Source organism: Chroicocephalus ridibundus, chromosome 7 (genome assembly GCF_963924245.1).
Source record: "Chroicocephalus ridibundus chromosome 7, bChrRid1.1, whole genome shotgun sequence".
Taxonomy (NCBI): domain Eukaryota; kingdom Metazoa; phylum Chordata; class Aves; order Charadriiformes; family Laridae; genus Chroicocephalus; species Chroicocephalus ridibundus.
This window is the reverse complement of record NC_086290.1, coordinates 585,116-612,689: the sequence shown is the minus strand read 5'-3', so window position 1 is coordinate 612,689 and position 27,574 is coordinate 585,116. Positions and strand designations below refer to the sequence as shown.

Here is a 27,574-nt window from a genome sequence, read left to right as displayed (position 1 = left end):
GTGCCCGCGGTCGGTGCCGGCCAAGGCCGGGGCACAGAGTGACAGCAGCAAAACCTCTCGGCGTCCGCTGGACCCGCAGCCTGGGCTCGGCGGGCGCAGGCGGACAGGACCCCCACCGCCCTTGTGCTCAGTGTCCGGCGTCGGCAGGGAGGAATTCCTGTCTGTTTCACAAGGCATCGTAGGTATGGCATCCATTAACTCCTATGAGCCATTACAGCATTATGCTAATGAAGTTCCCATAATTATCTAGATACACAGGTATGGATGTTCAGATCTTTCTGATATTCATCATCCTTAGAAATTTTTGGTTAAACTGCTAATTGTAACTTGCGTTTTATACTCATCTTACGTAAGGCTTGGAAACATAATCAGTTACAAAATGAAATGGCATCAATTTCCTTTTCATTTAATAGAATCATATTCAGTAGTTTCAGCTCCAAAATAAAAATCCCAGATCTGAAACGTTATTTTTAATTTATACTGAAAGACTAATCTGCAATATGAAATTGCATGACTGGATTGCAGTAAACATGATGCAGTAAATTGGTTTCTAAATATAGACAAAGGTTAAGTTTCTTCTTATAGTAATCAAGGAATAATAGAAACATTCATGATAATGAAGATTTTATAACTAAAAGAATCAAATTCTCAAGCAACCTGCGGGACGTATTCACGTATCGGAACATAATCTAAAGCGACTGTTCTGCAAAGCGATTTTGGATTTATGCTGCCCATTGAAAAACAGAGCTCCCACGCAGATGCCACGCATCAGACGGGGCTGTAGTGCCTGTAGGAGACGGCCCGGCACAGGCGTCCTCTCTCCCAGTGAAAGGGACACGGGGAATGACACTACAGCAGCCTACACCCACCGAACCTCTCGAACCCTCGCCAAGGCAGGCGTAAAACGGCGTCACGCTGCAGGAGGACGGCGCGACCGTTGTTGGAATGATCGCACACGCTGAGAACTAAGTAGTTCTATGGCACAGCCTAAGGGAAGTTTATTCAAAGTTTCCGCACTACAGACAATCCCCCCGAAGCTTCTCTCCTCCTGATACGAGAGGCACGCTACATTTTAAAAGCCGTAGATTCCATATCTCTTCTTGGAACCTTCAGTGGAGGAATTTTTGGTAAAATCTCTTTTGCATAAAGCGTTTTGTGAAGTCCAGCTTCTCGAAGAGCTAGCTCAACACGAAGTCTAGGGTCAGAAATGATCTGTTAAAATAAATGACAGCAATGATAAATGGAAATAAAACAATACTTTCCTCACATAGGCAGTGTATCTTACAGGTTATCTGTGGATGTATATGTTTTAAAAGTTTTGAAAGACAGTCAGAAAATTATGGTCATAAAATAAAGCTTTCAAAAGCAGACAAACTCTACAGTGAAAAAGCCTGATCTCACTGCACACATCTTGATATTACCACTTTTAATATTAATGATCACAAACGATTTCAACAAAGAGCCCTGGTTGTCACTCCTCAGCAAAACTCAAGGGGCAGATGAGAAACCGAGTGACTTTGGATTCAGCCTGCTCACTGAAGAGCTGGACTTCTCTGACGTTCCCCACCAGTACAGCCCCGTGCTCAGCACCAGGCTTTTAATCCCCTCCTGTTTGTTTCTACGGAATCCGACTGCTTCAAACGCGTTTATGACTTTTCTCCCAGCTACGCAGTCTCACAGTGGCTACACGGCAGTACCGCTTCCATTTTAACATACGAAACAACAACGAGTGCCCAGGGAAATTACTTCTAAAATTTGTCCAAAGGTTATTTGACAGAATTCATAAGCCTCTTTCAAATCTTTTTTCCGTGGGCCGCAGCAGGGCCCACAAGTGAGAGACACGTTGCCTTCAGTCTAGCATCGCCCGCCACAGTGCCCAGAGCCGCCGGGCAGACCAACGCCATCCGCACCCGCGGCGGCTCGGGGATGGAGCACGCCAAGATGCTCGGCAGGACTCGCTGCTGCAGCCCGAGCAGTACTGGACCTGGCTGCAGTCCGAATGGGGAGAATATTCTGAGAATTCAGGTATCGATCCCAAATACACGTCCAGAGCATTTTTAAGATAAGGCTTTTCAGAACCTCGTACATCGGTCAGATTTGGGTAAATTTTAATAGCCAAACAAAAACTACCTCTCTCGTACCACGTCTCCGTTACCAAACTGGGAAGCTTTAAAAATGTCTTAAAATGGGAAGTGCTGGACAAGCTTAATTATAGACATTGTCAAATTTCAGCTTAGTGCTGAGAGAAAGCTTTTATGCCGTAGAATTATATCATAGCACTTCTCTTTCTGTAAACATAATTTTCAAATTCCAGAGTGGGAATAATTTCAAACGCATGGACCGAGCAGATGGAGAACAGTAAGGGAATCAAAAAATCCTCCCCTACGTTGCTTAATTCCATTTGAAATCGAGCTAGCACCGTCCTCAGCGATCCCAGTGACCTCAAAACAGAAGCGCAGTTACTTCAGTTTCCTGCTTCCTTTACACCTCACCGGTTTCCTCTCCTTTAGCCCTTGCATATCACATCCCAACCGATCTCCAGTCCAGCAATAGTGTAAAGATAGTCAAGACACTAATTTTCAGCTTGTGAAGAGTTTTGATCCTGTGCACAATCTCCCAAGAAACAAGAACGCCCCATAGTCGAGTTACCTGTGACACAGCTCTTTGGAATACAGCCGGGGAATGTTTATGCTGAGTCAATTCACTTCAGATATTTAGCCCAACACAAACTGGAGCGGGTGAAAAGGAGGCACTCGTTTAAATAAATGCATAAAAATGTGGAAGGGGAGAGTTTTGAAATGAAAAAGCAGCAAACAGATCGGTCAAAATGCCCAACGGCCCCTTTACGCCCGTATCCTCTCCCAGCGGCGGCAGCGGGAGATGCTGTTCAGGGAGCGCCCGGGGGCACGGACGGGCCTCTGTGCTCCGGCTCTGGCGCTGCTCCAGCGCCTATGTTGGGTCAGAGATTTCCCCACCTATTACTCCTAATGTTTTTATTTTTACACGCATTATATTCTATATTCTACTGTTAACATTGCTACTTAGGCTGTATTATTGATGCTATCATATATGGCTATCGAGATACACGCGCATATGCTGACCTATACAGTATGATCCCAGACACCTACCTGCTGCTCGCTGTATGTATGCAACTTAAACAGTGGCTTCTGAAGATCCAACTCTTCGTTGGTGCCAATGCCCACCCGAGCTCTAGATGCCGCCGTATCAGCCACTACTCTAGCTGGGTCTAGTTTTGCAACAACGGCAACCTAAAATACACGATATGAAAATAACAATTACTCTTATCTGCATACACCTAAGGTGAGAAAAGGTTGCTTTCAATAACCCACGCCCTTGGAGAACTTGATCATTTACCTGATTTAAAAATTTCACAAGTTGTCTTAAACCACCTTGTATCCATGTATAAAAGTTGTAAAGCTTAAAACTTGAATCCAGAGTAAACCCACTCTGACAGAGAATAATAATTGGGGAGATTTTTTTTCATGTTTCCCCATGGGGACAATTTACTTGGCTGGACGTAATGCAGCACCGTGCACGCCCAGAACTGCTGTAAAGTGGAGAATCGCCTGCTGCGTGGGCAGCTTAACACAGAATAACCTGCATAGCGTGAGTGCCAATTGCCACTCCTCGAAAACCTAAACTTGAGACTTGACGGCATTTCTGGGAAGAGGGAGCTTACGTTGCCGCCTCACCACAGTCCTGGTAGGAAATAAGCTCGAGGCTCCCAGATGCCAGCTCTTCCCGAATACCTGCGCTCCGATCTGTGCACGGTGACCCAGCTGCGGTCCCGCTGTGCAGGAGACCTCAGCTCCGCAGGGATGCTACGAGAGAAGCCACCGCATCCCCCACTTTGACACTCAAAACCAGTAACCAAAAGCAACCCGCAGACTCATCATTTAGCAATACCCACATTCCTGGAAGTCCAAACTTTCTTCTTTTTCTTCTGATGGAAACAAAGGTGTTCAGAGCAGTAGTTCACAATTTTTACCGAGCCATGGACAATCCCATTGGGTGATATGCCACAAATAACGTAATTCTTTGGGTTTTTTTTCTTAATTGTGTCTGTTTTAACTGTTTAATTTCCTGTGGCTCCATCAGTATCAAAGATTCTGTCAGACAGTATATTGTGCAAGAGTCAAGTTCAGGGTCTACAGATTTAAGATCCTTTTTTCATTGCTTATTTTCTTTGGGTTAAAATATTCAGATATGGGCTAATACTACCTTGAAAAATACAGAAAGATGCATGAGCAAAATAATAAGAGTCAGGACACCATCTGAATGGTTAAAACCAGAAAAAATATTTTAAATCGTGTATGATAAATTTTTTTCCCCATCTCTTTAATAAAATATCATCTTTGTATTTACAGGCTGTCAAAATAAACAGACTGGATGGCTTTACCAAAGATATTTTTTTTCCACATACAAGCAAGGGGCATATTTTACGAAGCAGTGCTTCATCCGTGTGAAACACAGAGAATAACCGTTGGTTAGAAACACGTAATGCAGTGGGAACTCTACCGTCCCCGCCAAAGGCGTTCTAGAGCACTTCGTCCTTTGGTCACTCAGAAGAGCTCACCAGATCGGGACTCAACCAGCCTCTTGTACAATCTGACACAAAAGACAATGCAATTCAACCAGTAACTCGGAAAAGACATCATGGAGTTATTACTAAAAATGCACTGACAACCTAAAATAACACCATTAATACTGCAAAATATTTTATTGAATCAGATTATTAAAAATAAAGTACTATTGACTGGAAATAAGCCCGAGTTCAACATTGAAAAAATGACTGAAGTAACAGACCGACGATCCCTCAGGTTTACTTATTCCTGTTATGCTCAGCCCTCCCTACAGAAGATGGCTTGGAGTATTTGAACTCTGTTATATTTTTCTTTCTTCTTGACTTTGTACAGCCAAATGCTGGAGTGAAAGCACTTATACGGCCACAAACAGTCCACGAGGGACTGCGGAGGAATTTCCCCGGCATGCACACCGTACTGGGATGGTTAATCCCGAAGCCAAAGGACGTGCTGAAGGTGAGGTCAAGGCTGCGTCAAATCCCGGATCTTTAACCCTGGGCAGTCCCGGGGAGAAAGCTGCTGCAGTAGTGCTCTTCAAATCATCCAAAATCAAAAGGGTTTGAAGATGCACCTTTTCTCCCTCCCTTATTTTCCTTTGGCTGCACATTTAGGCTGCAGTCCCTGGAGTGTAAAGAACATGAACTCCAGTTTTTTCCTTTTAATCTTTGGAGGGAAAAACCAAGGGGATTCGATATAAAAATATAAATTAAAGTGGAATTACTTCTTCAAAAGTCAGCAGTAGGAAAAAAAAACCCAAACGAACAAAAACCAAACACTACATTTACTATGACAATCATTAGTAAGCATTTTCTGGGATGTCCTTTTTAAAATTACATGCAAAAGTTTAACAAAGAGTTAAATCTCTCTCTAAAGAAAATTCATCCGAGGTCTGTAAGTTAAATTACATAAATCTTGCCTAAGACTCAAGGTAGACCCCAAGATTATATAAAAAATAAAGACCAAAAAAAAAAAAACCAAACAAAGAAAAAGAGAAATCACAGCCAACCCAGAAAAAATAGTATCTATTTTCAGATATCAACAGCTTCTACAGCGCAATTTAACATCATAATGTTCCTGTTGTCGGAGTTACAAAGCACACAGGATTTGTAACATGACAGAATTACTGTTAGAGCCAGACCGAAAGTGCGTTTTAACTTTGCCATTTATTTGCTTTTTATAGATTGTTCTTCTTATCTCTCACGTGCTACGACAGTATGTGTTGGTACCGCTGCTGCATATGAAAATACTGGACACAGGAAACAAACCCACCTGTTGTCGGAGCGCTTCAAGGCATTTCTCCTTTTCCTCTTCTTCATGTGCTTCTTGTAGGGCCAGTTCCTTTTTCTCCAGCAACCGTTTTTCTAGCAATGCTTGTCTAAACTTTACCCTGCAAAACAGCACACACGCGAATGGAAAAAACATCGGTCAGGTGCAATTTTAAATTTCTGTTATTTCAGTTCAAAAACTAGTCTGATGTTTTCTATATCCACCTAATAATAATAATACAGTGGTTCACCAAAACACCCAAAAAATGCAAAAAATACTTTTTTCGTTTGAATGTGTTACTTTTGTTGGACTTTTTTGGGTCGTAGTTTTTGGAGAAGAGAGGTTTGTGGAGTTGTATTTTTTTATTTGTTTTTGGCCTTTGTTTTGGGTTTCTTTAAACAACTTGGCTAACCTTTCAGATTTCATTTCTAGAATGCAGATTTTCTCCAGCATGCTTTATATAGCCCTGCTACTCTCTTTTTCCCTATTTCCTTTGCCAAGAAGAAATGTTCTCCGACATCTGTGTATGGCAGAACTCTTTCCTGTAATCCTTTCCATTAAAAGAAACACATCACTCTCAATCTTGTTACTGGAAGAAGCAAGAAAACTTGAGAATTACAGCCTTCTTCAAGAAAAAACTACAGATTAGCCCAAATAATCCTGAAAATTTACCTACGGCATTATTTTTGCGGGTCAACTTTTAGCAACAGTTTTTCACAGCCCTGACAGCACTACCCTGACTGTATTTCCTGATAACCCCCCGTCCACTGCCAAACTCCGTTTCTTAGGAAGCCGTGGGGTATTCTCCAGTATGTCGCTTACAGTCCTTATGGAGGAGTTGCCATTGCCATGCTTTGCAGTCAGAGAATTATCCTTCTTTTGCCCTTCAAATTTTAACTTGCTTTCAGAGAAATGGAGAAGAAAGAGCTGCTTCAGCTACCGTAAAGCATGTATTTTTATTTTCTTACTCTTGAAATTTTAGTAAGCTCCAAGGAGTATATTACTTGTGCTATACACTGCAAAAACCAGAACTAAATGTACAGTGATGTTGGTAGCTAGAAAAGACCATTGCATCAATAACCCCATAACAATTAACAGCACAAACAGATTTGTCCCAAGAGAGCGGCCCAAAGCTGCCTGAGGCTCCCCCAGGGAGGCTTTCGCGTTCTTGCTGTAGCCGCTGCATTTTAGGCAGGTGAATGCTGACAGCAGTCATCTTCAGAGGTAGTTTTGTTGCAAGGAGAAAGCCTAATCTGATTTTTACATGAAGAAAATGCAATTAAAAGCAGATATTCATATTTTTCTGAAAAAAATGACAAAGGTTATATTATATTGAAAACCTTTCACTCTGCTTGTGCTGACTGCTATGGCACATGTTCTAACACACTCCAGGTTATCAAACAGGAAATCCCGCACCCTGGGAACTCGTGCCAGTTACCAAGAAGGAAAACCGAGGGGCGCGTCCGCCGGCCTCCTTTCAAATGCCTCGTCTCTACTGCAGCAGTTTTCCTGTTCATGGGAACGCCGGGCATTGCTAAATGGAAACGCGTTAGGACATTTCCGTACCCGGTTAGAATTGGTGTAAGGGGCTGCAAGCGACTGCCAGGGTCGCTGACAGGCAGCGCAGGGACTTGGCGTCTGGATGCAGCATTTGTTGCTCCTAAGAGGCAGATTCCCGTTTTCATGACTGCGTTATCCCAAGGAGACGGGGAGACCAAGGCCAGTATTAACAAAGATTAAGTTTCGTTGTCAGAGGGCCATGGCAGAGCTATGAAATCTACACCCAGGGCAGGCAGAGAACCTTGTAAATACATATTCAACCATACGTTGTGTTCCTAATTTGGAACATTCTTCCAATACCTTTTATACTTAGCTTTAAATGTGTACTTGAGCTTTGATTTTACCGTGTCAACATCCAAATAAAGTTGTTAATTCTCTTTCACTCTATTATACTTAGCAATATTTTAGCTATTATTTCTTCAAAGTAAACTCAATTTTATAGAAAAGCTTAAAATTAAAATGCCTTAATACACAATTTTACTTTAAGTACCATGGTAAGTAACAATTTTAATAAATCACCAGCTGAAAAATGAGCTTAGCTGATTAGTTTCAGTGAAGCTACCTTTTTGAAGTATTGTGGGTACGTACTTATGTAATTTTTGATAAGCATAATTTCATTAAAACTCTGCTTTCAGACGCTGTCTCATAAATATTCAATAGGAAAAAATGCACTACTATGTTTGTTATGAAAACTCTAACAGAACTTTAAAAAATTGGGTTATAATAGAGATAGGTTTTTTCCCCTATATCAAAACTTATCCTGTCAACTGTTGTCAGCTGAATACATCTCATATACCCATCAGGAAGCATTATGCAGTGGCTCAGAAGCTCTGCTTGCGCTTCCAGCCGTGACAGGCTGCGTCAACGCGCAGAGTCACCGAGGCACAAGGCAGCTGAGAGAGAAAGTGTTTTACACGCTAATTTGTCAGATAAAATTCTTGCACAGAGCAACCCTTTCTCCCGGCCCTGCCCGTGCGTTCGGGGCCCGGCGCAGCAGCAGCTGCAGCTGTGGGGATAAAACGCTCGCAACGCCTCCCACTCGCTGCCTCGCAGGACAACGGGGCCGGGCAACCTATCCCTCACAGCCAGCGAGTGAAAATATTTGCACAACTTCATGCCGATTTAATTCTCATTAATTTGCAACATTAATACAAAAGCTGTTCCTGGGGTGGGATGGGGGAATATTCTTGTAGAAGGTGTCACGTCTATTCGATCCATTCCACCCCTAAAGGCCCCAATGCAGGACCTGACTGAAATTCACTGCATAGGTTAAAAAAGGAAGCGCACTGTGAGCAGCAGACAAACATCTCCCTCTTGGATGCTCATTCTTGAAGCACAGTAAGACTGAAATGCAGTTTGTAGTTCTTGAATACCACATTAAAAGAGAGCTTATAATTCCATGTCCTGAAGACACAGGCACGTAGACCTAACTTAAGACACTGGGAACAGCTGAATGCGTGATCCTACGTTCACCTAAAGGACCGGATGCTGCAGATGTATGTCCGTGCCACACCTCGACTCTCGGTGGGACACATGCAGACATACCTTGCCAGCACTAACTGCGTGCCCCCGAAGCAGTCCCGGCAGCTGCCCCAGTCTCACGGGGTTAAGTCCTGCTGCACACCAGTAAGGGGAACACACACCACTTCTCTAGTACCTGCTGTGGTTCTGGAGCATTTCTCTCTCTGGAGCTGTCATCTACTAAACCTTGGATTTATATTAAAAAAAGGACGAGAACTTACTGCTTTCCCCTTCAAACGTGGCCAGCCCAGACGTTTTATGATACAAACCAGTAACCAGAGCTCTTGTCCAGACAGCTTCAGTCTCAGGTTCTTAGGCTGAAGGAGTCCAAATCTGCATTTTCTGCATTATCAGCAATCATCACATCCATGGAGAATATACAATAGTCTGGGTAAGGGCACCTCCACCCCTGTTTTAATAGCTGGACCACTATCCACAAACAATACAAAATACATGGGAATAGAAGAAAGCAAAAGCAGTACGATTTTCGCGTACTTGTCAGGGCATTTGACAGGATCTGGGCAGATCTAGGTTCTTACTGCAGCCCCCATGACTTTTTAAAATGAAAATGCTGTTTTACAAATTTCGTATGAAATGACTGTTGGATAAAAAATTCATACAGAATAGATATTGTGCTTTAAGCAGAAATCACGGCACAATCCTCTTCCCCTCTCCCATGTTTCTGAATGCTGAGACCGTTGCTTTTTAGGATTTTGTGTTGAACACTACTCTCGCCATCTTTTACTTGATCAGCATCTATGGGAGCTCACATAACCGAAACCCAGGGGTGTTGAGGCAAGCGCTGGGCATCCAGCAGATGGATATCCAGCTGGATATAACTGTGGGTATCCAACAGTTCTAAGACACGCACGCAACATAAATCTGCAGCCACCTAGGAACTTACAGGCCAAGAAATTAAATGTCCAATCAGTTAAATGTCTCCACTGTCAGACAGTCAGTAAGCAGAGGAGTTGTAGAAAGCAAATTTGGACTTAGTCACTGGAAATTCTACCCCCAGTTTCAGGTGCCTTTAATCCTTTTCTTCGATCTGGTCATAGCTCTGGCTATTCAGCATCTTGCAATTACAAAGTGAGACCTGAATAAACAGAGCACCACAGTGACTCTGTGATAATATTTTTCTTTTTTATAAACCTGATTAATTAATTTTAAATTCATTTCAAAAGGAATTCAGGGTACCAGCAGACCATTTTTTAATATCTTATCGTACCTGTTACAAACTCCATGCGCTATCCAGGCTACATCTCGCACTTAGAATAGACAAGTCAGCTCACAATCCAAAAATCTTTTCCTTTCCCAAAAAAAACTGAAGATGTGCCAGATCAGAACTCTGGTACGGGCCTGTGCCACGTTTCATGATCAGTTCTACAAAGACTCAAAACCAATTCATGTGCTGCAACAGGTGAATCTCGTAAGAACACCATTCGTTCGTACAGGACTGCCGTTCCGCACTGCGAAATCACTGTGCCCGCACGGCCGCCTTCGTTCAGCACAACATGTTAAAAGCCTTGTACCGTACTTACAGCACTGCAGCAGCTAATAACAGTAACATCTCTCTGCCCTTCTTTGATTAATGCTTCTGAAGGCTTTGAAGATGAAAAGCATTAAGTAATGTCAAAGAATTATTAATCTCCACAAACAGTAAGCATTTATCTTTAAACTGGTTTATTTTGTACAGTACGCCAATTCTGGGAAACATAATGCTAAGCATTTACCCACTTTTGATTCATAATAGCCCGAAGGTGTGATTATTTCCTTCCTGCATTCCTCAATGAACTGTGCCATTTCCTTATATTTTATTCTGCTACATTTATTAGCATAAGAAAAGAACATCCCCCAGCCGTACGGCACGGTGCAGTACACAGGTTTAAAGAAAAGGCATTTTTTCCTATCAGATCTGCTGAAAACTCAGAAATTCAAGTATGTGTTTTTCTTTTCCTATGAGCTAAATCATTGCAGTATATTTAAGGAAAGCTATAGATATATTTGTAGCATAAGGATACAGACATTTAAATTTAGCTGTCAGCAAGATATCGTAACAGAATAAGATTGAAGTAGTGTTTCCCACAGAATGCTTAAGACCAAGTTTAATATTCTAATGCCAATGGTACTTTAACACTATTTTAATTACATTTCTGGTCCATGCGATTTGGCATCTCCCTCTATGTAAAATAGTAAGCCTGTGATTTGAGAGCAGTTATAACCAGACTACAGACAGTTTTTCTTATGCTCCTCTGTGAAATCAAGTATTTCTTCAAGAGGCCATCAAAGGCCATATTCTGCAACAAGGTCCTGGCCAGGATTCAAATGTTAACAGGCTGAAGTCCTAAATTACATCAAACAGGTGAAGAGCATCCACAACTAGATGCGTGGTTTAAGACCCTCTAAAAGAATAATAAATATCTTTAAGGCTGCTAAGTGCTTAATGTGCTCCTCTTGCCTGCCTCTCAAACAAGCCAAACCTGATTATAAATCATTTTGCAAAATGGGAATGTAGAAGGTCTTATCACCCAGCAACAATTAAAAAAAAATCACAAAGGGAGCTGGTTTTAATGTGCGTACCCTGTCATGATTACAACAGTTGAGTGCTTACAAAGGTCTAAAACTTTTGACGGATAAGAATTAATTCAAACTAACAAATAAGTTGCGTCCAAGATACAATCATGATGCAACTTTGGTATATGGACTGGGGTAACTGCCAAATGGGAAGGAAAAAAAAAAATAATTACTTATCTCAATGTATTCTAATTTCGAAAGTTGGGATATCAAAGCAAATTAGATTATAAGAAGTTCCTATTGATAGTATAGGTTTTCACATTTAATTTCTTTTACCGTTCTCTGTCTTTAACTGCTTGTTCAGCCATTAATTTTCTTAATTCCTCCAGACGTTGTAGATCTTTCTCTTCTTGTTCTTGCCACTTCAGCTGTTTCTCAGCCCAGTACTTCTTCAACTAGAGTTTGAACAAATACAGTAAACAAAACAACAATCATTCAAAAGCCAAGGCAGTGAGAACAAATAAAGTAAGAAAAGCATTAAGTTAAAAAGAAAGCCAATTTTGATATTTTTAGAACAAAATTTATATTTTAGAACAGTATGTGCTAACTAAAGATGTACTAGGAGAATGAGAGGGTCTGGAGCCCCCCCGACAGAATTTTCAGCTCTGCAAACTGAAGACTACCACTTTCATTTGCTCTTTTGCTTTCCTACTCGGCCATCAAAACCTTCAACTATGCTGCTCAAGTGAGTGAATGTTCCTCGAGTTAACATGCCCCAGGTTAGCTCCAATGCCTGGATCCACACCAGCCCTGTTTGTTTGGCTGTGGGGAGCCCGCTGAGGAAGAGGAAGCAGCATATGAGTGGTCCTCGTGTAAGTATGAAGCTTTTCCAGAGCTGAGTGAGAAAGAAAGGCCTCAAGCAAGACTAGGACACCTGCGCAGGGAAGCTTATCTGGAAAGGTGAGGGGTCTTGGTTGCAAAATGAGAAATTGTGATTTCTCACCACCACACAGTAATACAACTCATATTCCATGGCATCTCCAACAGGTATCATATATTCCATTTTCTGAGGTATCATACGTTCTCTTTTCTGCATTATACCAGTGCTCTGCTATCCCAACAAGAAGCGTTAGGAGGACGTGGTAGACCTACAATGGCCAGCACTCTTGCAATTTCTCTCTGTTGTACTTCTCACTCTTTCATTTCCACTTTTTTTCTCCATTCCACGTGCAGGTACCAGAAGAGAAAGACAAGCTGGGACACACATACCCCAACGTACTTCCAAATCAGAACCCAAGAGAACAGCCAGAGAACAGCATGGTGGTTCATATGACCTCAGAGCTCAGAAACCCCTTAAGCCCTTGGGCCTAACAGACTTCTTGGCAATCGCTATGACAAATAGAAAGAGAAAAGCTACAAAATTCGCTAAAAAAAATATTGCTTCCAGCAAAACAAAGACAATGTTTACCTTGAAAATCAAAACTGAGTTTTCAAAAAGACTGTTTATGATGACAGAAGCTCACGACAATACTGCCACTTGTAACTCACTGACAAAACAGCATTATGTTTCTAAAATTTAAAATACAGCTGGAATAATAGAAGCTTTAGAAAAAGATGCAAAAATCTAAGATGATCTTAAGAATTTTAATAATCTAAGAAAATGTTGATTATAAAATTAATTATAAGAGCAATTAAAATTATACCTCAATAATCTGTTGATTTTACACCATTAAATGCATAACATTTCTGTGAAGGTCTAAGAACTTATCCTACCTCCCAAAATACAGGTAATTTCTTATAACGAAAATTACTTATGTAACAATCTCACAAAGGAGAAGGTTCATAAAATGGCAATAAAAATAACTTCTGCCACTGAACTATATTGAATTTAAGCTTCTTTTGGAGATTTCAGTTGAAATGGCAGTCAAAATACCATCCTCTTTATATGATTGACTTTGTGCAGAAAAACCTTTAACTATCATGATTCAGAATAAAACAAGTCTTCCAAACAGTGCTTGTATTTCAGAATTCCCAACCTATAAACCAATCATTTCTTTACATAGGCCATTTTTACACATGAAGGGCATGAAAACAAGGACAGCTATAACCATATTTCTTAGAATGCTTTTATTTAATATTGTTTGTAATACTTAACACTTATGAAATAAAACTGTCTTTCACAATTATTCCCTTTTTGCATTCCACATTGTTTGAAGGTTTTCTCATAAACTCTGTTTCTGAAATTCCACATTTAAATATATAGGAAAAAATCTGATCCGCAGTTGAACAGAGCAAATGTAGCATTGGTATTTAAGATTTAACATCATTTTACCTATTCTCAGGTTTGGAAGTACTTGAAATACCTTGCCTAGGCTACAAACTAGGTAGAGTGTAGGCATTTCTTTTACACTGCTCACGGATATTTTACACATTCTTCTTGCTGCCACAGAACATCCACCAGAAAAGCAGCTGCAGGATAAGGTTAGCAGCGCTTTTTAAGGATCCAAGATGTAGTACACTCGACGAAACATATGAGCGCTGACCTCAAAGAGCTGCTGTCCCATCTGTGCACAGGCAGAGGACTGTTCTATATAGACGTGACACACTGGCCAGAGGAAAGGGGAAAGTTTGCACAACCAAAATACCGTCATACAAGATGAAGATTGCTGGAGGTGAGGTCACCACAGCCTCACCAAGCCGCTCCCCTTCCTCCTGCCTCTAGAGCCTCCTGCCGCTGCAAACGCAGCGAGCAAAGACAAATAAGCAGAACGAGCTGTAACAAAAAGAAAAGCAGCAGTGAAGAGCCTCATAACCTAAGCAGCGAACTGTCGTTAAACACGGGCTGCCCCTCTCTGTGCCTCTGCTTCCAGTGCTGGCGGGGAACCACAGTCTCACCATCACACGCTCCACCTGCGACAGCCTCCGCGTTAGCCGGACCAGTCAGCATTCCATCACATCTCACCCTGAAAACTCCTATACAGAAGATGAATGCAAGCACCAAAGGTCGAAGTTCTGCCTTAATTTGTTATTTTATAACTTTAACCCATTCATATAACAACACTAACAACATAACAACCAAGAACAAATACCAGGAAAAGTACCTTAGTGTGAAAAAAAAAGAAAAAAAAAATCACATACACAATACAGTTTTGTAACATAATACACATACCCAGTCTTGAAAAATTCCCCTGTGTCTTTTTAGAGAGGTTTGTGTCTAAAAATTTCACCAGTGACATTTACAATAAGACAATTAATGGTTAACCAATACTCATTTAAACTAAGCCAGGGTTTCTCTGGAAGTGCATGGTTTGCAAGCACATAAATATGGCTTTCTCAACTACTGAACCCAAAATGACAGTCTTAAATATTACAGATAAATTTAAGGATAAATATTAGAGACTTTTGGACAACCAGTTGCAATTTTGCTAACTATATGATTTAGCATAGTTTAACAGAAAGATTGTGCTCTGCCAAGAATGTATATTTCGTCTTTAAGATAAATTGCAGAAAAAAAGTAGAATCAGGTGACCAACGTAAGCAGAGACTTCTTCGGCAAGAGGAGAAACTGGATACACGCAACATGCAAACGCAATCGTGATCCAGAACAATGAACTCACAGATAAAATGAAATCAATTGGAAATTAGGTAGCTTTTCCAATTTTGGCTCTGGGGACTTGGAGCAATGGAAAATAACAAGGAGATGCCAGTCTCTATCTGGAGACAAGAAGGCTTCAGCAGCTCAGACTTCTGTTCTCCAGGTAGCGCTTCCCGTCAAGTGCTGCTTTGCAGAATTGCTGATAGCACCGAATTCAACAGTTACGCAAACGATCACCACGAATACAATAAGCCACGAGGGCTTCTGCTCTTGACCCACTTGACATGGCACGAAGACGTGTTTCTTTGGACAAAGCAAGGAAAATATATTTGAGTGCTATAAAAATAGATTGGGAAATTCCAAGTACTGTAGGACTTTATTTTTTCATTCTTCTGCTAAGGCAGTCAGTTTCACCCGCCTGCAAGTCAGTAATTTTGCTGTGCTACAACTTATTTTCTACTTTTAGTAAGCGTTGTAAATTGTTTTAGTAACAACTTAATCAAGTTGCTGTAAGTATGGATAGTTTTGTGTTGGTTTTTTTCCCTGCAAGGAATATCACTGCAACTGCAATAGACACATCTACTGACAGGAGAATCCATCAAATTGTAGGGTGTCTCACTGGTCACGTTGAAGTCCCATCATGTTTGCTCCCAGTAAGACACGTTACACAGAAGCATGGCAGATAAATAAAGACAAGAAGGCGAAGTCTAAAGAGAAAACATGATAACATATTAAGATTTTGTTTTCCTTCTTTCGCACAAGCTTTCTGTAGTGTGACACATACTGATGTCACTAAAGCCTTCGACACGTGTCGCAAAAATACTCTATTTGGAACAGCTAAGCCTTGATTTCTTAACTCTGCTTTTAACTGGCCTGTTACAAAGCCGTGGTTTGGGCTGGGCACCAGACACACGACACACGCTCTCTTTGACCTCTTCCCCCCGTAAGACCACAGCTTTTAGCGACCCTTCTTGCAAACCCCCCAGCACGAGGCGGCCCATCAGAGTAAGAGACTATTTGCTCATCAGCATTTGAACGACACAGCAGTAAGAATCTATGAAATTCTCTGACTTATTTTTTACAAAAATAATTATGCAGTCTTAACAAATACACCACAGGTGAGTTGGACTCTAAGGAAGACAGATTTCAGTGTAAGAAATAATCAGAAAAAGAGGTAAAATTTTAATAAAACAACTTCCTGGGGTTTTGCCATACCATTAAAATAAAAAGGTCAACACAAATACATCTGTGACACAGCTTGATTTTCTAAAAGCATTACATTCACTATAGTGAATTTCTGATTTTCTATTAAGTTGAAGTTTAGACTTATGCATCAGAGCCATTTCCCAAGGAGTCACCACATAAGTACTCAGAATAATGTAACAGAGACTTCCAGCATGCCGAAACGGTTAATATTGCCATTGTGCTGCCGGCCCCCAGGTAAGGTCCTAGTGCTGCACAGTGCAGCACGCTGCCCTGCAGACAATATTCTGTAAGGCTCATTTGCTGCATTGCAGCACACCTAACTGCAGCACTGGAAGCTTTCACAGTCTTTGCCACATTGCAAAAAAGCACAAATCTGTAAGAGTTAGAACTCCAGCACTGCCTCTGCGCTGATTCCTTGTGACACAGAGATAGTCACGTACAATTACTTGTGTACACCTTTTTTTTCCTTTTAGAAACGTAATGAAGTAACATAACTGATGTGTAAGTGCGGGCAGATGAAATGGACAGTAGCAAGATTCATTTGCCCGTCTCTACACTAAATACTTCACAAGAATACAAGGTAGTGAGAGCAGTTAAAGATTTTAAAGGCAATCGTACCACTAACATATGCAAAAATGTATAAAAGTTTCCCATACTTTCTCTTTGTCCTGAGCTCTACGAATCATTTCCCGTTCTTTCTGCAGCCTTTCTTCCTCATCTTTCTTTTCTTTTCTTCTGGCAGCTACAGCAGCTTGTAGTTGAGCAGCCTCTTCCTGCTGTGCTTTCCACTGGAGAACCTGGGAGAAACGGTTGAAGAGTCAGTCCTGCAGCAGAGCTGGTGACACCGTGAGCCTGCCAGACAGCGGCTAGGAAGGAATCCCATGTCATGCATTTACAAACAAAGATTTATAATCCTATCAGCAATACATAATCAATTAGTAAGCACCACCTTGCCGCATGTTAATGTGCAGTTCACAGCTGCCTGGCATAGTATGCAATAAAATCACACATGAAAAGATTTTAGGTAACATCGCCGAAACCATCACAGTAACATCAGATATTAAATTCCCCTTCAGCGCTTGGACTTTCAGTAACATGTACATTTCTTAACAAACCTATGAACAAATGGAGACCAGCCTTCACAGACCAGAATCCTTCAACTCGGGCATCCCTGTAACAGCACCTCGCTTCCAACGAGGACCCTGCGGAAATCAACGGGCTCCAGTGACAGAGACTTCACCTTTTGTCAGCTTTCAAACTATGCAAAATCAGTCTAGGACCCCTGACACCTGTTCAAGGGTTGTGAGCGGTGCCTGTAACGGTGTTGTATACCCGAGGTCCCGCTCTTCTGCGGGAGGAGAGACCTCGGCTGGAGCGCAGCTGCCGGCAGCCGCAGGGCAGGACCCGCTCCATCCCACCTCTCCTCCGGGGCCTGACACACCTCTTACAAACTCAACGGGCCAGACCCCCACCCCTGACATATTCCTGACACACTGTACTGGTCAAACAAGACACCACGTCCCCAGTAGCGGGTAACGGGCAGTGATGTATTTCCATTGTTCCCAGCCGCGTGGTCCCCAGTTGGACACTCCTCTGTTCCGCGCTGCTTTCAATAGGATCAACGATGTCTCCTTTTTGTTGGCTTGCCAGCTCTTTTTGTAACGGATTTGTCCACTGCTAACACAACGCTGCATTCCTCAAAGGAACAAGAATTTCAGCCATTTTTCATCTGGTTTTCTATACTACAATAAGTACTTTAACACTAAGACATTAAAATACTTATTTTTTCTCCACCTTTACTACGTTTCATTAGCTGTGCGTACAGGCTCTATTAATTTTTCTGTTCTGTGCTTGTGAAAGATTTTTGTTCACAAGTCCAGTGCTCCCTGTGGTCTGAGGTTCTCAGCGAGTTGCATCTTCGATTGATGCCGTGTTTGCCCTGCTGCTTTGCTTAAATAACAATTATATTTTGTTGGTTTCAAAGTGTCTCAATAGACTAAACACTGATGTGACTTTTCATGTAGTGCAGGCAAAGTAATAACATGAAAATAACATGAAATTTTACAGTGGTTGAAAAAGTAAACTCTCTCTGTATTAAAAGATTTCAAGATAGCTTATTAAAGAGATACTCTGCCTGTAATGAATGTCGTGCATGCACAGACTAACCAACAGCTACTTTTGCCTCCTGCAACCCGAGTTTATCTTTAAAAGTTCAATGCATTTTGCTACCATACCCAGGCATAAGCATCAACTGGTGTGGTTTTATGTTTTTATTAAAACTATGGAGTTTTGGGCTCCTTCAAGCAACTCTCATTTACACTGTTACGCTCCCAGAGCACATGGCAACTTTTTCCAGATTCAACTCCATTCCCAAAGGTAAGAACTATGATTTATCTGAGCATTAAACTCTTTTTAACCTATTTTCTTCCATTTTTGTAACTAGTTCTCAGTGCAGGCCTGTTCAAAACTGTTTCACCTTCTCAAATCTCCCTTCTAGAAAAAAAAAGACAAAAAAAAAGAAAAAAAAAAGAAGCTAGGAAACAGCCATCTTCACTAGATATTTTACAGGAAGAGAGCAACAGTGGCAGCTAGGAGAAAAAAGGCACAAGATCCTGAAAACCCAAACCTCTCTACTTCCCTCCCTCTCCACCTTATTTGGACGATGCTACTAATTATTTTAGGGGCAGTGGGGTAGAAGCAGAGATAAGTTTGCCTGTGCCAGCAGGTATTAATGGCACTGAATGACCGTCAAAAAAAGCAGTTAGATGGTTTGCAAGGAGGGGAACATAAGCGTGTGGAAACTGCAATTGGGCACGGATGTTTGAAAATATGCAAGAGGGCCCAATTAGGATACACACGTGCAAACTGCACTTGTCCACAGGTATTTGACTGTGCAGCAACGTAACGGCAGACAGCATAGAAACAGCTGTTTTTTCTTTTAGCTATTCTTACAAAACTATTTCAAACTGGAATTCAAACTTGCACGTTATGGAAAGACAAACTAAAAATGTTACTGCAGTGTTCATTAGCACAGGTATGACTCTTCATATATGATCGTTCTCCTCAGAATTTTGAAAATGCTCCCTTAATAGGATCTCACATACATAACAATAATAAAATTGTTAACAAGAGACATACTGGGTAATGCTTCTTTGGCAGAAAAAAGAAAAAAGCACAATCCCCCCAGCCCTTTACCCTGCCAGCCACAGGTATGTGAAGTTTCTGCAGGAACTGGGGAGCACACGGAGCACTTATGGGATGCACAGCCACCTGCTCTCCCCCACCCTGGTTTTCCATTCATTAGAAGTGACATATTAACATCAATACCCCTTAGACATAAGTACTGTAATATAAATAGCTCTAAGCATGTGCATTAAATCATCTCATTTCTCCAGAAAAGAGAACTAAATACGACTGGTCCCACTTGAATATATACTGCATATGCATCATTTACCTTAATTTCCTCAGAACAGGTTATTAAAGGAAGTACTGAGCAAAAATTTTTGCTAAGTAGCATGTTTCCCCCCTAGCAATATCATGCTTTCAGACATCTAAAACACATTAATGCATTCAAGCAGTATGTTCCAAACAGTTCCCGAATTTTTATTTAATGACTTGATTAATCAAGACTGCAGTATCACTGCATAAACACCTTGAGCCCTTTTATCCAGACTGGGGGAGATCCACATTCAATTCCCTCTTCTGTAAAAAGGAATACAAAGCCATGTTTATGGTTTCCAGTAAGAAAGAAATAATGCAGCACTTATGGAGGCAGGGACCTATATGCAGCTGTCCCCAATATGAGAAAGAACATCCTCTCTTCTAGACTAGCTTGAATCAGGGTCTTCTCGTTCCCTGACACTGGAGCTGTTCCACTTGAAAATCACCAAGAAGTGGAAAAGCATCTCTTCCAGTGTCCAGACATTCACTTGGAAGTGTCTTCTCTGCTGTCCACTGTCTTTTCTTTAACGCCAAAGAATTAATCTGGTACGGAGGAACACACTGGCTCTGCAGCTCAGTCCTCACATCATTCTCCCATACCACTCCCCACGCTCAGTTCTGGGACTCAAGTCTTTATCTCCTATCATCCGAGATCTTATTTCCTTAAGTTTTTCACAAGTTAAAAACATCAAGTCCACAAGCAGATCCTGTAAGATTTAAGGAAGTTCTAAGAAAAAAAATCAGGCATTTAGCTGTGTTTTTAGGCATAACAGGAATGGATTTTCTTGAGGAATATGCAAAGCAAGGATTCTTGTGATGTAGCTCAGTGTGGGGGTACTACCAAAAACGCAGGAAAGAAGTGGGTCTAGATCCTCTAGAAGAGGCTCTAACACGCTTTCCTGGGAGAGTTGTCTGAACTCTCGCGGGTTCTCAGGAGAGCCGCTGAAGGTGAGGAACAGCCAAGTGTAAGGAGCAAGATGTAGTCAGACCTTTATTTCAGGGTTCTCTAGTTCTGACCCTGATAAATTCAGCACTAGATGGGGTCTAAACAGCTCGCTTAGCTTGGCAAGAATGAAAATGGATAAACAAGGACTTAAGCAAAAAATTGCTACGTAGCAGAGGTTTATCAGCTGGATCCTACAGAGGAAGCAGCGGGTTTGGGCCTGCCTCGCGCAGAGGGAATGACAAACTGACGGGGATTTCTAAGCCATACAGGAATAAGAATACCATCAAATGGGCAAAGAAATCCACAGCAGCTCCGCATCCTCAAGCGAGCAAGTTCCCAGAGAAGTGTCAGCAGAAGAATGTGTGTGACTCAGCACAAAAACAGCCAATTACGATTTCTAACCATCCATCTAAACAGAAATATGGAACCATAATAAAAATAGAACGAGGACTACGTGAGATGACAACACTAGCAGCTGAAAGACTTCTAGAAGGAAGGTGTCCATTTTCCTAAGACCTTGTTTTCTGGAGCTCAGCTGTAACACCTGAATGAAACCTCCCACACGCTGTGAGACTTGTAACACAAGGCCTTTGTCTAAATAGAAATCTTTATTTAGCAATTTTGGCAGCAGTCTGCTCATGCATTTTAGCAGCTTAAAAATCTAAAATAAAATGCTAAATTGTTTCAGTTACCCTTCACTTGCTACACTAATAAACTTAAAAAGGAACATTTTGAAAATGAGTATGGGAGAACATGGAATTGTTTCTACCTCACTTTTGAAACAGACTGAAGCAAAAACACACAGTGAAGCCTTAAAGTCTAACAATAACTAGAAATTGAATAAAACCACCAAAAGTCTACTCAGATTGGAGCTAGAATAAACTGCAGAAGCATTCAAAGGAACTTTAAACTTCTGTAATAACATCATTGAGATTTTCTGAACTGAAGTGAGGTAACAGTCAAACTATGTAACAGAAAAAAGCTTTTTTTTAAGCTTGTATTTTCCTACATCCTGCTTCACGCTCCTTTCAAACTCTCTTCAATAGCCAGACAAACGCCAATGTAAGTGGGCTCATTGCACGATGCAGCTTCTGTTTCCTCCAAGCCCGAGAACCCTCCCGATCCTTTACTGGTCTTCACTAGATACTAATTTACCTATTAACCAGGGATCTTTTTTAGTTGTTTGATTGCAGCCATTAGGTAGCACGGCGAGTCCATTAAATTGGTCTCAATAAAAGTTGCTGTTTACTGGTATTGCAGGGGAACTACAGACTGGAAATGGATGCTGAGAACAGAACCAGCCCAGCAGAGTCTGGTGAGATGACAACCGATTGAAGGAAAGCAAACAACAAAAAAGCAGGAAGAGAGACAGATACTAGTCCAAAATCATCTCAAGCCTCCTTATTCGTTCATTTTGATTAGCAGTTGTTCGTGTGGCATACATTATGCACCAATGTCATGACAGGCCATAATCACTTTCCCCAGTTATCTGCACATAGCTCTTCTGTTAAACCTTTGGATTCCAGGCAGAAATCAATATTGGGGCACAATCTAGATTTTCAACAGGTTTCATACAAACAAGTGAGCATAACCAAGCATCAAACATATAACTTCACTCAGCTGACAAAACATTAGTCATGCAATGAGGTTCCTCAGGCAAAACTGACGTGCCAATAATTCAGCGTGTATCTCCACTGCCTTCTACAACGCTACCTACACCGCACTAAATCACTGCTAAACACAGCCATTCACTCAGTGCGTAGAATCTGCTTCACATTTTTATCTCGTTAGTTCTTCTAAACGCATGAGCCCATTGCTGATCAAGAAAACAGGTAATCAGAATGACAGAAGGAAGTTTTCATTGGATTATACCTTCCCACAAGACCCATTTATTATTTTCTGTAAGCAGCACATGAAGTTAGTTTACACTATCAGTGCCCCTCTCACGTTCGTGTAATCCATGCCTTTTGTTAAAGCAGAAGAGGAGTCGCCTCCTTTAAAAAATTATTCACTATTGGGAAAAAAAATAAAAATGTGTAAAAACCCAGAAAAGCGCTGTTCACAAAATATTTATGAAATGTTATTCAGTAGGTTGGCATTACGCCATGTTCTCCCCACATGAACAGTTAAAGTCATACAGGATAAAATGTTCTTAACAGAGCTGAGCTGAATTAAAGTGTTTTATTATGCAAGAAATATAAAAAATTAGGAATTAAACAGATGATTCAAATGTCAAAATATTTCACTTTTTAAAGGCCATTCGAACATTAAAACATCTCTCTGCTAGAGGGCAGTTCTAGCCCCACAGCCCGGAGTTATTTTGTGTGCCAGCCTGGCTACAAAGGGGAACTGCTCCAGGGAGAACCATCCGCAGAGACGCCAGGAGCCGGAAGGAGTCGATTTCCAAACCAGTCCCCTCTCCATCCTGTCACAGGTTCAAAAGCTAGGAGCCAGACTATCTTAACTCACGCTAACAGAGGATGTAGTGGACTGCCTCTGACAGCGACCCAGCCGGCGCCTGCCTCTGCCTTGCCAACTGCACGGTGCTGCGGGCTCTTGCCCCGCGGCGGGGGGAGCCCAGCCCTACCGGAGCATCTCTGGCACTGCCGCAAAACACACAGCAGCGACAAGGGGCAGGCAGGGAAAGGGCGCCCAACAGCTGAGGAAGCGCTGTGGCTGAATTTTCAGCATTCCTACAATTTAAGTTTCTCAAGAAAACCCACTGTATCCATCAGGGTTTTCCTCCAGAGGTAGTATCGTGCAGACCTGAAGAACACAAAAAATCCCAAACAATAATCCTGACACCCTAAGGCAGTAATCTGGGACCACAGAATGCACACAAAAAAATTAACGTGTTCTTGATTGCATTCTTTCATTCCTGCGAGTGCAAAATCAGAAGGATAGAGTTTACTGTGTCAACGGTAAACATTCTGTTTAAATATTAAAGAAATCCTAGTAGTTAAAGTAATATTGAAAACTACACTGAAAACTGGAACCCCTATTGCCTGTTTCACAAAGAAGCTTACATTTTAGCGGTACAAGCTTTGCCAACATTAAGTTCTAAAAGTTTTTAATTACAACCAGCATTTCAAGTACATTTCACAGTCCATGTATTATTAGAGGAGCTTTTGCCAAGTGAATTATTAAATCGCTGTGCTGAGCAGAATGTGTACATGGCTATTTTCAGTTCATTATTTCAATATTGCATATTACAATAATGTAAAGTACACTACAAACTAATTAAAGTAATAAATTAGTTCTTTCACTCGAACATCTGAATAGTAATAATGTATTTACCATGTATTTAATGCTACAGATACATCTCTTTTAATGACAAAACAATTTTGGGGGGACTTTCCTCAGGAATTCCCATTAAACTAGCACACAGCAGCCCAGCACCACGTCAGCTTTTCTCTCTAAGCAACGCTCACTTACCTTATACACAGATGCTGAAGCTGCCTATGGTGACAGGACGAGTTGGCACCGAGCCGCTCCAGCGGCTGCACCGCACAGGGAGGTCAATGGCGGGCGGGCATGGAGACGGGCTGCACGGGGAACTCGCGCAAGGACTAAGACTCGTCCTTGGGAACTGAGGCAAGAACACGCTACCGACCAAAAGGACATAAAGTGACCAGGAGGAACAGTGTCACTAAATGACTACGGAGAGCTCCAGGTCACTATCCCCCCAGGCTACACTGTGCTACGCAGATACAGTAAGCTGCTAGAATTCAAATTCTAAGCAAGAATTACCAATAATCGTGTGATAAAGTCAGGGCTGTTTGTCATAACTAAAGGCATAAAAAGAAAATCCTCTGATATCCCCACCCTGAGTCTCTAGCTTACTCTTCCAACCGTATGAAATGACCCGATCCCAATACACTTTCAGAATCTCTCAGAGCTTTATTAATCTCTGCAACATTTCTGCACGGCTTTCTCTATTTTTGTTATGGTTTGCAGTTGGTTGTTTTTTTTTTTTTCTTCAAACGGTTCACAACTGATTCTAAGAATGTCTGGGAAAAAATTTTAGAGGCTCCCTTCAAGAAAAATAACTTCACAAATGAAGATGCTACACAGCAAAAGAAGTACTGCAAAACTGGTGTGGTAAGCAGAGGAAGCCGAGACCAGAACGCCATTCCAGCACCGCGGAACTGCCAGCATTGTCACGGTGGTGTCACCATGCAACTGAAAGCTACAGCGGCTGCAGCACCCAGGGATGCATGATCAGAAATGTGATCACAAGATGACTAGAGATTCAAATATTATTTGAAGGAATTCAATGTAAAAAAAAAAAAAAAAAAAATCCTAAGCATACACCAAGGACTCACGGAACGCATCTACATACATTTGTCCCACAGTTCTTACTGGTTCTTCCGCAAAGCGGGTAGGAAATCCCAACAAGTAATAGACATGAAGTGTTAATTCATGTTTCATGGTTGGGACAGCACAGACCACCTGGGCTTGGTGTTGTGTGGCGCACATCATCTGCACCACAAATTGGTATAAGTAGCAGTAAAATTCCTATTGTGTGGCAAAGCTCCATGTTAGGCTACTAGAGGTACCCTTGGAAACAGAGAACAAGGTCAGCACCTTTTTGGCTTGTCCTGATAGAGCCCAAATAGTCATTCGGAACCACAGAATCAGCTCTGAAAAGGACGAGTGCCAAATTGCATGGGAACCCGCATCTGCTCCCTTTCCACAGGATGATTCAGGCTGGAGTCCTCTAGGTCATCTAAGGCTTTCCTACAGCTACATACGCTGCGCTCGTATGAAGCGCAGAAGAAAGGGGAAGCTTGGTATGAACAGAGTCCAAAAGCACCGCAAGAAACGTCCACAACTCAGATAACCAGACTGATCCACTTCTATTGCCAGGACCAGCTCCTCTCCTTTCTCGCCCACTTTCCCAACTTCATTGTATCATCATCATCTTCTCTGCCCAGCTCTTCTGCCCTGTTTCTCGCTGAGTAGGGAATCGAGTTATCACATTTGTGGTAAGTCAGAGATACCTCTTCATTTTACAGACGGAAGCCACAAGGCACAGAGGGGAAAAAAATGCCTCTTAATTGCAAGTTTGGATTCAAACCACGTCAACCACGACATTTTTCCTTCATGTTTTTAAGACAAGAAGAAGTACAAGTTTGTGACCTAAGGATTCTGTTTACAGAGAAAAGGCCATTTTAGAGCTATGCATTTCTAGTGTGTCCTGGAAAACAAAATTAAGCAAAACAGATGTAAAAGGTGATTAAGTGATAAGAAGTTATGGGCTAAAGGAATTACAGGATTGCAACATCAGGTCTTCAGTAAGGATACTCTTCTGGGTTCAGTTCCTAATGGACACATCATCCAATCAATGAAGATGATTTAATAAATTTGGCAAACTTCTTATTTCCCCACAAAAGAGAAGGTCATTATTTTTTATCTACTATAGAACTGGCCAAAGAGCACAGACAAACTGAGATCATTAGAAGATTAACGTGGAAAACTCATTAAAAGGTGACTTCTATTAGCAGCAGCGTAGCCTCTTTATTTGCAATACAGCAAACCAGGACACTTGGTCATTAATACTTCAGATAAAAGTAGTGCATGTTGATCTATGCCTCTTGCTTGAGCAACTCCCTGCCATTCTAAGGTGGAAAAAAAGGAAAGGTTTTTAAGAAAAGGGGGAAGGAAGTCTAGAGGAAAATAAAAAAATTAAAGACCTAGTCTCCCATAGAAGAAGGAGGATTCACCCAGATAATTTCTATTAAGATCAACAGAAGTTAAACATATAAATTCTGCTTGGGTTAAGGGTAAAAATCCCTTAGACTTAAATATTTTATAAATGGAACACGTCAATAGAAGTCTGTGTTACAAAACTAAGAAAATTTTTAAGTCCCTAGTTATACAGAAATGTCTATTCAATGACCACTAAAAAGCAGTGGATTTCATTTAAAAAAAAAAAAAGTGTTTTCAAACTTACTTGCATTCACCCACAATTTCTCATTACACTACTCAAACTTTTGAGGCTTTCTGCTAGGTACTGGGAAGAAGGAAATGAACGCGCGTTGTAAAACATTTGCATCTCCAGGAGAGAATTGCCACAGCTTTTCCCAGCCAAACACGCCGGCCTGCACAGCACCTGCACAGCGACCCTGCCGCTCCAGGACGCAGGGGCTGGATACGCTCTTCACAGGTGGTTTGGGCATGCATGAGAACTGTGCCATGTAGGAAACACTGGACCTACTGGTAACATGTGCCGATTTGCAGTAGTTTCAACAATTCTCAGACGCGCAGAACTCACAGCACGGGTACTGGAGAGTAGATTTAGGCTTGCGCAGTGGGCATCTCATGGATTTCTACACTTCCAGTTAATGACTTGTTTGCCAAGACTTTTGAAGCCACAGTCAAATTTTGCCCCAACAAAGCTGACATCTCCAAGGGAAGTGGGATGTATGGTAGACCTGCTACTGATGTATAATTGTATCAACAGAAAATAAAAATAAATAAAATTCCACTAATCAAACCCACCACACATTGACATATAAAATAACAACAGTGTTATTCTTGGAAATCAAATAAGAATAGAAAGTATATGCATATATTCCTAAACAGAAAGATAATGAGACAGGTGCCTCAGGGTGTGAATACTAGAGCTTATGAAAGGGAAAAAATTAAAATGTATATTAAGAACAGTTCCCTGGAGTCTAAAACATTACAGGGCAGGATGGAATTTGTCAAAACAATGTGAAAAAGCCATCATTTTTAAAGTTTAGGAAGTCCTAGAAAGTCCTTTTCGATAAATGTCATAAATATTGTTTTCCTTTTCTTGCATGCCAGCAACCTTATGAACTGACACGAACGTTTAAAATAGCAAATGTGTCAATTACTAGTTACTGTGGAAGGAAGTTCAGATTTACAAGGGGGGGGCTCCATATTAAATATCAT

General features: G+C 41.4%; 1 protein-coding gene across 1 annotated transcript in view; it reads right to left on the bottom strand.

The window, feature by feature from the left end:
• Positions 1-709: 709 nt before the first annotated feature.
• The window catches only part of CCDC148 (coiled-coil domain containing 148), a 71,406-nt gene continuing 44,541 nt past the window's right edge, over positions 710-27,574 (bottom strand). Inside the window, exons 12-16 of the mRNA XM_063342442.1 lie at positions 16,923-17,063; positions 11,802-11,920; positions 5,874-5,991; positions 3,129-3,269; positions 710-1,212 (exon numbers count right to left, since the gene is read on the bottom strand). Coding sequence (XP_063198512.1) covers positions 1,066-1,212; positions 3,129-3,269; positions 5,874-5,991; positions 11,802-11,920; positions 16,923-17,063 — 666 coding nt within the window. The 3' untranslated portion in view covers positions 710-1,065. The remainder of the gene's footprint in view (positions 1,213-3,128; positions 3,270-5,873; positions 5,992-11,801; positions 11,921-16,922; positions 17,064-27,574) is intronic.